This window comes from Lutjanus erythropterus, chromosome 9, assembly GCF_056507025.1.
Source record: "Lutjanus erythropterus isolate fLutEry1 chromosome 9, fLutEry1.hap2, whole genome shotgun sequence".
Lineage (NCBI taxonomy): Eukaryota > Metazoa > Chordata > Actinopteri > Lutjaniformes > Lutjanidae > Lutjanus > Lutjanus erythropterus.
Genome location: NC_139325.1, coordinates 36,875,224 through 36,889,412, shown reverse-complemented (window position 1 = coordinate 36,889,412; position 14,189 = coordinate 36,875,224). Strand labels below are relative to the sequence as shown.

Sequence of the window (14,189 nt, the reverse complement as noted above, 5' to 3'; positions counted from 1 at the left end):
AAATCTTAACTGCTCAGTTCTACTTTGTGTGAAGCTCCACATTATTTTGTTCCTGATCACAGTCTTGTAAATTAAAGTTAAACGAGACATTAAATCACAGCTCTGGCCAATATTTCATTCATCCCTCTGGTCAAACAAGCAAAGAAAATCTGTGTCTCCATCCACACGGGAGGAAACGTCTCCTCTTTGTCCACCTTCAACATTTTGGCTTCTTCCATTGCAGGAACTTAATGACCCATAACTTCACCACAATACTCTCATTCAGAATGTCTGATGTGTGTTTTGCAGCTTTGTTGTGCAAAGTATTTTACTGGTTTTATTACATTTTACTCAAATGTTTGAGTAGTGTTGGTGTTACAACAAAAACATGCAACAGTTCCAGTTGTGAAACAGTTGTTTTTTCCACTAAAGCTGGACTTATACTTCTCCAGACTGCATGCAGAGCTTCAGATTAACTTGTTTTCCCCTGCAACTAACCTGACTCTCCCAGACTTCATGATTGTCCCAAATGTAAGTTCTTTTTTTTTTTTAATTCTCATAATAAAAATGGTTTAATAATTTTGCTTCAATGACTCAGATCTCTGCATCGACTCACTCTGGTCCACCACTGACGTGCTGACAGTTGTTCCCTGCACTCTAAATGTGCAAATGCTAACCTGTTTCTGATTGGCATACAGCGATGGGAAATTTAAATACAAACACTTATCTCATCGTGAACACATTAATAATGATAGGTTTCTCTACTGGTCCAGAATTGTCAGTGACAGCACATCTTTGTTTCCTTCCCCTTCCCCTTCCCTTTTTCTTTTTTCTTTTTTTTAATTGTTTCCAGGACAAAGAGGCATCTTTAATTTTGAGTGCTGGCTGCACGTAGTTGAATGTACACAGATGTTGGACGTAGCATACCTTATTTACTGACCCCTGTTCAAAAATCTGGCAGTTCAATAAAGCATCACATTGCAATCTATATGGAAATCTTTGTAATGAACAGCCAAATCCAATTCAACGGACAAAATTATGGGTCGGGTAAAGCCCAAGAGACGTTGGCATGGATGTTTCTTTTATATTTGAATGTACAACTTTTACTCCGCCCCCTCTCTGTTTCTAAGACGACCACCGACCTGCTCACTTGACGCTCAGGTCTGCGCGCCACATGGTTGACCAGTTGGCTCCTCTCTGACCTGTGTTTACATTATTCCAGTTAATTCTGTTCTACCTTCAGTTTCTTTACCATCTTCTGATTCAGGAGAAAAAACAAGCAGCTGGTTTGGTTTTTACGAAGCAGAGAGAGCGGGAGCAGCTGGGTGAGAGTCGGCCTGATGTTTTTCTCTCTCCTCTGTTCCATTATAACTTGTAAACATAAAAGAACATCTACATTAGTCACATGTCTTCAGTGTTGTCTGTCCCCACAACTTAACTGCACCGGCCTGCCAAACATCACATAAAAATGACAGTTTGTCCTGGTGGTGGTCTTTTTAAAGACAAGAACGTTCTGGTGTTTCAAACACCAAACAGGAACTAGAACCAGGTTCAGTTACAGGAAGCTCCCGATTTTTTGGGTCATTAAGTTCACGCCATAGAATTAAAGCCTTTTAGCAGTTGAATCTGAAAACCAATGCCTGGCTTTTGAACGTCTCAAACTGAGAGTCAGTGATTGGTGGCTGGTTCAAGTGTCTTTCAATTGTTTGGTCAAAAAACTGTCCAGGAAAAGTCAGAACTGAGCTCCTCCTGTCTGCCAGCGGGTTGGTAATCTACCCGCTCTTCTGTTTACAGCACACACGCACACTAACCACACCACAACCCCATCCTGTGTAATGCCTATCATGAAATCCCTGGTTTATTTTGGCATCCTGGATTCATTAACACATATCCTTTTTCTTACTGAAAGCTGAGCTCACTTTTCTACAAGGCACTACGTGATGGTAAAGGCAAAAGGTAGAGTTAGAAACTACGCTCACAAAAGTGTGTTAGCAGAGACAAACACACTCGCTGTGAGACAAGTTTTAGCTGATTTGTCAGAAGCAACTATATTAGGTCCACTAGAAAAGCTCTGGGTTTAGAGTAATATCTATATTTTGTTATTTATAAAAAGGGATCTTCTTTGCTTCAGTTTGACATTTTTACAAAATAGGGCAGAAAAATACCAAACTTCTATTACAAAAAAAGCCCTGTTTGGTGTAATACCTGAAGGACAGAGGAGATAAAGGTTAGAGCCCAAAACATTTGCTTTTCCCTGCAGAAATTACAAGCAATCACCTTGTGTAGTTCATGGACATAAAATTAAAAGAAGTGAGAAAAAGACTAGAGAGAAAGAACCTCTTAGATGAAATTAACAGAGAGAAGAATACAGGAGGTGTTTCTCATTAGCACCATTGTGTTCTGTAGTGACTAATCGCAGCCTAATTATTGAGTCTTGAGAGAAGGGGTGGACTGAGTGGAAGCGATGAAGAGCCTTTTTCCCAGAGTTCTGCTGGTCACCACAGTAATTCCACATTTCATTGTTTAATCACTATGTTCGGGAAAATATTTCTCCCTGCTGGAATCAGAGGAAAAATTAAAATATTTTGGTTTGAGACTCCAGAGTGAATTAATCCTCAGAGGTGGAGCACAATTCGATCATCTGGGAGGAGAAAGAAACAAAACAGAAGTACTTCCTCCTCGACGTGGGGACGAGAGGCCGCCGGGAGGACGGTTCGATCCTCAGTCACTGCTGTCGTCTTCGTCGTCATCATCCGACAGGTTGTTGCTGTTGAACTTTGACCCCGGCCGGCTGATGGAGTCCGAGCGCGGCCCGAGGACTCCTGTTGTCAGCTGCACGAAGCAGTACTCGCACACACGAACGGGTTTGGACGACTGGCTGGGCAGGAGGTACTTCTTCTCTGAGCATGGCCCACAAACCACGAAGCCGCATTTCCTGCAGTGGTGGCGGCGGCTGACCGGCGTGAACTTCACCTTCTGGCAGCGCATACACACCGTCGCCTCTGAGTCGGGCACCCAGACGGCAGCATGCTCACCCGACGGAGCCTTGCCGCTCTTCTGCAGCAAGTCTCCCACACACTTCCCTATGTGGTTCATCCACTCTGACTTCTCGGTAGCGGTGGCGGCATAGACGGCGAAGGACTTAGTGGGCGTTTTGATGAGCCAGCCGTTGCGCAGGTCGCCTTCGTCCGGCACCGTGTCGATGGTGACGCTCTCCAGCGGGATGATGTGTTGCTTGTTGTACTTCTTCTTCTGGATGACGATGTTGCCATAGACCAGGATGTCGTTAAAGAGGAAGAACTGCCGCGCCTTGGGCTTCTTGCGGCAGAGTTTGGTGAGGACGCCCTCGCCGATCAGCACGCGGCCAGGGATGGCGAGCGGCTGGCCCGCCGCGCCAAAGCAGCCCTCCACCACCGCAATCCGCTTGGAGTTGGCCTCGCTGTTCGCAAGCCGGTCCACCATCTTCACCTCACCTGGAGGGAAACAGAGATGAAAGTTTTTACTTAAGGGAAAAACATTTTTTTTATCCACATCTCTCTATAAATGTTTATCCTCACAGGAGACTGAACTTTTGTCTGACAGCTAGCTTAAAGCACCAGCATATTAACAAGATAAATAATACAATAAACAGAGGGCCATGATTCTCCAAATCCATGATTCAATAACATTTTTCAATTTAAACATTTTTTTTTTTAGCACTGGTCGTTTCTTGATTGAGACGTCCAGCAGGTCATCAGATATCCTGTTCGCAAAATTCTGCTTTTTCTGGTTTAAAATTTACAAAGAGCAATTTGAACATAGCTGCAGAATTACCTCAGTTTACACAAGAATTCCTGTACTTGTGATGTATTTTTCATGGCTTCAGTTTTCCATATATCATCAAAGTGTGTATTAATAATTAAGCAGGATATTAAACAAAGCAGTCAGAATATGAAATGACTCAACGGGTCACGTGTTAGCCAATTAGAGGTCAAAACCTTTTCCATATTCTTCTTGTCATGACATAACACACTCCAGTTTAACAGTCAAAAATCAATCATATTTCTGTTCGAGTCTGTACCCAGAGATGGAAATAAAACCTTCAACAAATAAACCCAAAGCTGTTGCTCCTCTCAATCAATTCTAATTTTGTAACAGTTTTTGTTGTAACACTTTTCCTACAACATCTTGGTTAAACCGTCTGTATTTGTTCCTCTACTGAAATCACACAAAAAGTCACTATTCCTCTTTCTTTCCCTCGTTGTATTTCACTGTTGATACTGCTCTGCAAAACTGCCACAATTACCACATGAGTCTGAGGTAGAGGACTTTGACATTTTAAACATTCAAAGGTCCGCCACATGCTGGATGTGTGCCACACACTCTGATTTTACAGAAGACATCTGTGCGACTGTAATCAGAACTGTAAAATGCAGCGATCTGTTGATCACACAGATTAGAAATCCTCTGATCTTTGTCATGTGTTGTGTTTATAAGAGGCACTTAGCTGAGGTATGAAAACGAGCACGGACCATCAGTCTCTTTTCATCATTTTTCTTTTAAATCCAATAGATGAGTCAGTGTGATTCGATTGATTGATTAAATGTATTGAATAAACACAGTATCACACTTATGTAGTCCTTTGGGACCAATGAGAAAAGGCCAATATGGATAACAGACAGGAATTAGGCATGCACGCTAAATATCAGGGACGATAATGGGTAATATATATCATTATTTATTATTCTGATAATGAAATTATAGCAGATAAATATTGGTTAAAATAATATCTGACTGAATATCTGACGTCAAAGCAGATGGAGCAGATCGTCCTATAACAGCCCTGTCATGACTCACAACTTCTTGACTGATAAAATAAGCTTTTTGTGTGCCTCAGTTTTTTATTATAGAAATTATGAGTATTTCAAATACAAATTAAACATTTCAGTGCTAAAAAAAAATAAATAAAATCAATAGTCTTTTCAGTCCACTAGATGGGGCAGGCTGGCAGCATATTTTATTCAAAGTCATTTAAATTTAATTTGGATTTTCCTAGTTATCATATACATGTTTTGTAAAAGTTGCATTTTTCTTAAATAATCTGCCTGTAATGGTACAGTGCATTGTTGGAAAGTTTGCAAATTGACAATTGCAAGTCAACTATGTCGACTGACAGTAACTGTGTCAGGTGATTGCAACATTTATGTCAGGTTTTTATGGCAGTGTTGGTCCCATTTTCCTGCAATAAAAGTGTCTGAAATGAGATTAACACTTTATTTGATTAGATAAGACAGGTGATGACCATTTTTTCCTCTAGGGCCACAATGTGCCATGGGGAAAAAAGTAATAAATTACATATCTGTTATATGCAATATATGTTGTTGCAATACTCAGCATATCACAAAAGAATTGTGGGTACTCAGGTGATTCCCACCCTTATTGTGCACCTTGTAACACTTGAGACATCTAAAGGAGTATTCCCTGATATAAGACTGAATTGTCAACTTACACTCAATTTCCATGTCAAGGCTGACATTGTGGGAAGAGGACTTGATTTCACTTGAGACAAACCTATGTGACACACAGCTTGACAATGGCATTAGCGCCCCTGCAGCACTCACTGGATCAATAATTTTTTTCAACCAGGAAGCTGCTGTTTCATGTCAAGATGCCGGATGAATCAGTCTCAGTGGAGTGGGAGGATTCAAAGGTCTTGACCCAGGCAAGCTACAGCATAAACAGTTTTATTAATTTATCACGTCTACCATTATGAATCATCACAACATCATGCCTTAACAAGATATGGGTCATTGTCCTGCAAGTTAGAAGCTACTATCATGGCAAATCACACAGCATGTGTAAAACTGAAGACACAGAACAGAGACCTTGCTCTCACTGTGCGTGTGTCCTTTGTAAACAAAGGTTTTAGTTTGAATGACTCCACCTCTGAAGCCTTCCAGAGAGAGCTCAATTATGAGACTGAAGAGCAAACACCAGCAGGTTTCTCTTCTCTGCTGTGACCCTGATGGCAGCAGAGCAGAGCTCGTGGGCAGTGCAACCCCTTTAGCTTGTCTTACAGCACAACGGAGGAGGTCAGTGGTCACTGATGATAGAGATGGCAGGGCGCTGCCGCTCTCGGTCGAGCCCCGGGGGTCGAGTGCAGAGCTGTGACCTCAGATGCTCAGATGCAGGATGATGTACAGTATAGTACAAATGCAAACCCACAAGAGTAAACACAGACCGTACACAAAACCACATTCTCTCTTTCATTCTCAACTTTTATTCAATGAGGCGAAGCCTGCTCTTTTTCAGATCCACTCTGCCTAGTGTTTGCTCTTTCTTCTTCACTGCTGTGAATTAGGGTTGGGTTGGCTGGCTGACCGTCATCGACCACTGACCCGTCTACCATCATAACATTATAATTTAAAAGCCTTCTGTATTTGAGGTAGAAGTTCCGTTTTAACATGTTGGAGAGAAAATAAAAAGAAGCTGTTGCTGCTATTCCATGTCCTGTTTATTATTTTCTTTTTAAACCTGCTCAACAAGGCAAACCCAAGATGCTCGGTTACATTTAGAAATGTTCTGATACCAATTTTCCTTCCCCATACCGATTCTGATACCAGAACTTAGCATATTGGCTGATAGTGAGTACCGATCTGACACCAGTGCATAAAATAAAGAGTCCAGTCCACTTGAGAAAGAGTCCGTTTTCCCCATAAGCCCAAAACAGTTCAGTCCAGTCCATGTCACAATCACAAGACAGACGGCTCAAAAAGTCTGCTCAGATTTACCACAGATCCCCATCAAAACAGACTAAATCAGGAGCTGAAGATTGAAACAGCACCAACAATACTATCAGTTCAATAACCAGGATTCTGCAAGGGTTTCCCAAGTTAGATTTAAGACTTTTCAAGACCTTTTTAATAACACTTTCAATGAAATTTTGAGCCAACTTCACAACCATACTGGCAAAAGTATTAAAGATATAATGGAATGGATTTTGGCTTCTCCTGCCACTTAAAAACAGCACTTTTACTGTCTTTTTCATCACTAAATTATTCTTTTCAGAAAGAATACATTCAGAATAGGATTATGATTGATTATTTTAAATCTAATTATATAAAGGAGGGAATCTCTGTCTTTCTGTATGTATGTGTGTATGTGTATGTAATTCGTGTATCTTGAAAACCACTTTCAAACTTGTAAACAATTGTGTTTCTGGGGACGCAAGGAAGTGCAGTGTTGAATTTGGTGAAAGTTAGATATTAACAGTCATACTGACAAACTCTGCTGCTCTGTGTTAGTGAGGAATGGGATGATTACGACGTCGACACCTTGCAAAAATGGCTGCACTCAGTTGATCATGATCATCTGAAGTGATTTTTAGGAAAAGTTTTAATCGGTGTGGTGCTCTGTGAGCTCTCCAAAGTGGACCTGGCTTAACGTTATGTCAGCAGGACAACTGCTCCGTTGCACGAACACCTGAAGTGAGTCAGTCAGTTTATGACTGAGTCGGTCAGGCTTGCAGCGTCAGTCTACGCTCCGCAAAGACAGGGAGAAAATCTGTCTTTGAAATACACAATCCACCAGATTATTCTCACCCAAAACAAAGAAAAACAGCTAATCCTCACATTTGAGAAGAACAAATCTGGCACTTTTACTTGCAAAGTGGCTTAAACAAAAACCTGCTTTGGTAATCATCTCACTGACACAATAAATTAAAACAACACACTCAAAGTCCATCGAAACTCAGTAAAGTTACGCAGAATAAAATCAGATTTGCTGTTTTTTCTTAACTTTTGAACCTCATAAGATGAAAGTTGCCAAAGGTCCAATAAACAAGTTACCATGTGAACGATGTGACTTTTGTTTAGAAGCACTTGTACGTTTGTAAGTGGGTGAGATCTGTAAGTGGGCGGACTGCTCTTGAACAAACCTCAGAACTAAACTGTACCACACAGAAAACAGAGTGTAGGTGTGATTGCACCCTTGGTTTCTTGCCCTTTTCAAGAAACCCGCAGAACTAGAAATGATGCTAATTAGCCAGCGCAGGCCAGTGCAGCCCGGGCCGGGCTCCCCAGTGATCTGCACACTAATAACCCAGGGAGTGAGCGGCTGCACAAAGCCCTGGAGAGGACAGAGGAGCTGCTGACATGTCGACCCTGTTAGCGAGGGCTCACTGCCCACTGCTGAAGCAACTGGCCAACCAGCTCCCATCGGCAGACAGATGAGGACACAAAGAGCAAAGGCTCTGAAGAGAGGGAGAGCAGCATAAATACAGGCTCGAGGCTCTAAACCCAGTAATCAAACTGAGACGGAGTGGAGAGAAACAGACCAAAAAGGCACAGAAAATTTAACAGGAGAAAGAATGAGCTTTCTTTGCTCTGCTCTGACAAATGTTTCAGCAAAGATAGGAGTGAAAATGAGAAATCTAAGAGCAAAATCACTCATCACAGTTTACTGATTTTACCAACACACACATTTGATTTATAAAAACTAAATAATATTTCAGAAAAACTGATTATTTTGCCAACCAGCAGTCCAAAACCCAAAGATATACAATTTAAAATGACCGAAAACAGTTATCTATATCAAAATTGTTTTACTCTATGAGTTCAACATCACACACAGTGTGATGATATTGTGGATTTTCCATAACTTCTATTGAAAATATCAGTTGTATTCTGACTTTCTGCCATAATGCAATGCACTGTGATGAATGAACATGGGTGGTACTGGTTTGTGGTCTTCTGAGCCATCATTTGTTGCATGTGGATGATGAGCAAGCGCTTGAAGTCGCATATTATCATTTCCCTTTTCTGCAGACTGTCACGCTTCCCTGAAACGGAGGAATGAAGAGATTCCAGAGGGACGAAGATAGAAAGTCTGCTGGCATGAGTCTGTGTGAGAAGACCAGTTTTAAATTTGCCGGGAAGTGAGAGATGCTTCTTGTTCTGCATATTTAGATTCAATGTTATCGTGTTTCCAGTATTGACGATAATAAAAACAACAACACAAAAATCCTCATTTGAACATATTTTTCACAGAGTTTTGGTTTATACTTACATTAAGAAATTATATTAATTCAAAGACTGTACACATATTTTATCAGGAATTCTTACATTAATAAAGATTACTTAGTAAAACACTTCCAAGTAGTTTTATAATACAAATAGAGAAATAATTTAATGCTCCATTAAAATCAGCATTTTTCTCTCACAATGACTGTCTAAGTGCTTCAACTTTATATTTACAATACACATGAGAGTACTATGAAACTTCTCACATACCTCTCAACAAGAAAAGTGAATAAAGGGATTTCCCAAATGTTAAAATCAGTTTCACAATAAAATTCCAGACAATTAGTATTACTGTTTTAACTCTGAATTATTGTAATAACTTGGTATCATTACAGCACTTCAAAAAACTTGGGGGGCTTTTTTGTCATTATTTGACAGAGACAGCTGAAGTGAAGACAGCACAGGGGGTAGAGAGAGAGGGGAGTCATGCAGCAAAGGGCCACAGGCAGAAGTCATTCCGGCAGCCGCTGCAGAGGACCGATAGCCTCAGGACATGGGGCACAAGCTCTACCAACTGAGCTACAGGGGCGCCCCGAGGTGCGTTTGTTTTACGTCACTGAAAACACTTACATCGCAAAGGACAAAATGCCATTTCAAACCGTTGAAGTTTGTGTGTATCAGAACTTTTTGAAAGTTTTCAGCACATTTTAACAAAACAAAAAAAGAAACTGAATAAACTGCTTGATGCACAGGACAATCAATCCACAGAGCCCTGCATGGATTGACTGCTATCTAACCTGGGTGCAAATAATCATGTTTAAAATACATGTAAATGTCTGTTCAGTGTGTTTGAGTGTGGCAAATAATGGGTTATAACCTTAATCATTTAACAGTCTTGATGAGGGGCATACGATAAATGTCGTCACTGAGTTGTTACCTGTCAAAGCGACTGGTAGTGGAGATAAACTTCACAGCCAGAAGCAATTATTTATTAGAATTAGGTTGGCGGTTGGTGTCAGTTTCGACCCTTGGGGACTGATTGGGTTTGTCAGCCAGCTGGAGAGTGCCGGACAGGCCTCATTATGCCAGCACCGGCCTCTGTGGACCTAACCTTTACCAGCTGCTGTGTCATCTCAGAAAATAAACACATCAATCATCCAGCTGTGGCCTCCTGGACACATGCATGTAGCCTAAACTGAGCCAGGTCAGAGCAAAATATTTCATGCATCTTCCACCAAATTAAGTCTTGGACAAGTTACAAATGCTACCAGGGTTCAGGGTTTGAATCCCCCTGGCAGCAATGCAACAAACAGGAGCCATCATTTCACAGGTCTATTAGACCTATATCCTAATAATTCAGTAAAGATTTCCTGGAAAGAACTATGTAGTTTAGAACCACATGGAGCAAAAATATAGAAACAAAACTAATGTTGAGTTTAAAAAAGTTAGATGCATCCATTGCAATTTTCTTGGTCAAAAGTTTTTAAACTATTACTTTATTGTCATCAATTATTGTGTCAAGTATTTTTTATACTTACTATACTTACACTTATAAAGTATTTCTTTAGTAAATAAAATGTCAGAAAATAGCAGTGGTGTAATGGAGCCTCAGATTACAAACCTTAACCATACTGTAAAATTCAGTTTTACTGTCACATTACTTTTTAAAATAATAAGTCTCTAACTCTCAACGCAGAGTTGCAGTGAAAAAACAAGACTGATGCGTGCTGTGCTTTACGCTGAAGCACAATCATTGAGTTACAGGCGATTTAAAAGCAGTCGTTTTCACCCCCAATGAGCGAAATCCCATAGGCTGTGACTTTTGGTATTTTCAGAGGTGTAATTGCCGGTTCACACTGCCTGGTTGTACCGGTGCATGACAGTTACTTGTCATGCACAACTGCACGCCTGTGGTGTCCACACAGGCAGTGTGTTGCTGCTGTGGTGCTGCTCCTCGTAGATTTATCATCATTATGATGTATTTTCCATGTATATTCCATATTTTGTCTTTGTATGTATTGCATGTACTTTCGCTGCTATGACAATATAATTTTCCCTCTGTGGATTAATAAAGTTATCTCTCTATCCATTCATCCATCCAGAGTTTGCAGAGGAATTTTGAAGAGAAATTAAAAGCTGCAGCTAGGAGTGAGAGAGAGGCGAAGGGAGGGATGGAGAGAGAAAAAGAAAACGGAGAAAGAGAAAGCAAGTGCACAGTCTTGCATCTGACTTGTTCATTTTTAATCACACATTCTACAGATATAGACACTGAAAGCGAAGTGAAACATGACATATTGCTGATATGTCAATGACTGTCATCACATCAATTTCACTGTGTATTTTTGTCAAGAACCGCATGTGTCAAGAAAGAAAAAAATAGGTGAGACTCCAAATCTCTAGATGAAGTGTGGCTGCAGCCATGCGTGAGCAGCGCTGCTCACGTGGGCTGTGTGGCTGCTCTAACCTGTTAATATGGATGGCAAAATGTAAACCAACAGGTAACAACATGTACTGCTCAAGCTGATAGTGTGAAGCATCTGTAGCTGGGAAACTGGGCATGCTTACCATCACAGCAATCATACCATATCATACCATCATAAGATTGTAATGTTTACTGCAGCTTCTGCAATGCCTGCTGCCTTCCCTTTGACACACAGCTCAGCTCGCTCAAAAGAGCTGCTTTTATCTGGCAACAAATGCCACAAAATACTACACCCTGACTCATCATGTAGTCTACAAATAACAGAAAAGTACTGCATAGAAATAAGAGAGAAATGCAGAAAATGTATGGCTATTTTAGTACAAGGGTAGTTTGGTGATGCTCAGCTGGAGTTTGTTGTGATGAATGCCAATGTGGTCCAGGCAACTGGCTGTGCTACCTTGGGTTACAGGAACAGCGGCGGCTTTAGATAAGCCCAATGATTAATTCATTAGGAGTGCTGTCCTCTCTCTCAGCTTACAAGGTCCGGTCACTTGCTGCCAGGACTGAATCAGGTTAAACTCTCTCCAAACAACGAGAAAAAACAGCTGAAATATGGCACTATGTCCTCTGTCTTCAACAGGTGGGACAAAGATTTCACACAACAGAAGGTGTAAGACAGAAGAAAGGTCACAGCCATCGTCTTTTAGAGGAGGGCACAGACAAAACTTGTACAAAGTTTTGTGAAAGTATTTTTACTTTTTAAGATATAAAATGTATATTGTGTCTGTAGCCCATCATCCCCTCATATTGCAAAGTAAATCAAAGAATTATTGTAAGGAATGTAATAAAAGCACGATACAGCCTGATAATGAACAACACATCAGTCTAGAGTTCCACTGGTGATAAAAATAGAACAAGCTAGACACTAAGCTATAAATCAAAACCAGTAAACCCCTTTGTGTCAAACCAGTTTAACTTTGGACTTTGCTTAAGCACAACTTTCCCTTGTCTTGAAGTTCTTGAAAAATCTTAAAATTTTGCTTAATGAATCTTGCAAACACCCTGAAATTATGCATCTGATGTCCTCAATATATCAATTGGCAAAGGACATCATTTTGACATTGAAAAGGCAGGGCTCACCAATAAGGATTGGCAAAATCCCAAAGGCAAGTAAAAAGTGGAGTAGGGCTAGTAAATCTAGCAGCTTACTTGTCTGATGGGCAAGTGGTAAAAAAAGAAATTAAACACATTTTTGATGATAGAGGTAGCTAAGGAGTGAACCATCTTGCTTCGCTTCTCGTTTCTGTGGAGAGTTGCACATAAACAGTACATATCAGAAACTCGCAGGAAAATGGCAGCTAGCGAAGAATAAGTTTATGAACTGAAATGCAAGCAAACATTTTAATCATACTGGAAACAGGTTTGGTTGGGTGGCATTAAAAGATGTGGGCTGAACTCCAACTATGTATTGCAGAGTTTGCTGCAACTTAAAGAGCAAGGCAGATAAAAACAGTATGTTTTTCAAAGTCATGCCAGGTTTCCAAAAAAAACGCTGCTAGAGTGCCACAAGAAGAAGTGACAGCATCTCGTTCCCTGGCAGCTTGGACGGCTGCTGTCAACCACTCCTCTGACGCCTTAGCGGTGGTTGTACCAAACATGAATGCTGATGCAAATTAGGTAGCAAACCTGATCAACACAGTCTATCGTGTTTCAAAAAAACTTTTGTTACTAGTTCCACTAGTAACTTTGTTTCTATAACCCCAAATAAATAAAACAATCTGTATAGAGCGCAACTCAAAATGGATTTTGAAACCATTTGTCCACGAAAAAAAAAGCATGATGTTGAACTCTGAAAAGGGAAATGCCATAGACATATTTAACCCAGAGAAAAGTCTGCCAAGTTAACATCAATAAAAACAGTTCAATCTAGCATCCAATCAGGGAAGTTTGTTTGGGTTTAAATAAAAGATGTCTACGAGATCTGTGAAGGGAGATATGTGAAGGGAGATACGTGAACCAGCTGCTTTGCCTATAAACTAAAAGAGGATGCAGGGTTTTCAACTCTTCGACACAACCTGCGCCTAAACCACCAGCGGTACCACACTGAGAAGCCTGCGAGCGAAGGGAAGGAATGAGTCAGACGCTAAAGGGAGAGAGTGACGATGACAAAGACGGGGAGTGAAGGGAGAAAGAAAGAGAGTTTCTGTGGGCTGTAAGCAGCAGCCGCAAATAACAAGGACACCCATTTATCCTGAGGGGGTAATGTGAGGGCAGATGCTGGATGAGGCAGTGTCATTGTCCTGCCTTTCCTTTTCTGTTGGTATGTTTCTGTGTTTGAGATGATGTACTTGTGTCGTGTCACAAGGTAAAAACATCATGTAGGAATAAAACACACACGCAAAAAGACACAAAACAACTTCAAGATGCACACAGACTGAGAACTTGACGTCTCAACAGATTGATCTAATTCCGTCAGACATGCATAAATTAATTCGCAAAAAAAGAAAGACCCAATTGAGCACACCCTGACCTGATTTTAATAGACCTGAGGATAATTCGACCCAATGCGAAATGCAGTCGAGCCGAACAGACCCTGTGAGAACATCAAGAACCAGCGGCGGCAGCTCAAGTAAAAAGCAGCAGCTGTCAAAATAAGCAGCAATATTAATGATCATAATAAATGTCCTAAGAACAAAGGTAAAACCAGAGAAACTAATGCCACAAATATTTAATTAAACGCTTCAAAGACTCATTTACAAAAATAATTTGAAGTCCTTTTTTCACCTCCT

General features: G+C 40.7%; 1 protein-coding gene across 1 annotated transcript in view; it reads right to left on the bottom strand.

Moving 5' to 3' along the window:
* Positions 1–1,150: 1,150 nt before the first annotated feature.
* plekhf2 (pleckstrin homology domain containing, family F (with FYVE domain) member 2) overlaps positions 1,151–14,189 on the bottom strand; it is a 34,674-nt gene continuing 21,635 nt past the window's right edge. The window contains exon 2 of the mRNA XM_084727458.1: positions 1,151–3,452. Coding sequence (XP_084583584.1) covers positions 2,701–3,441 — 741 coding nt within the window. The 5' untranslated portion in view covers positions 3,442–3,452 and the 3' untranslated portion in view covers positions 1,151–2,700. The remainder of the gene's footprint in view (positions 3,453–14,189) is intronic.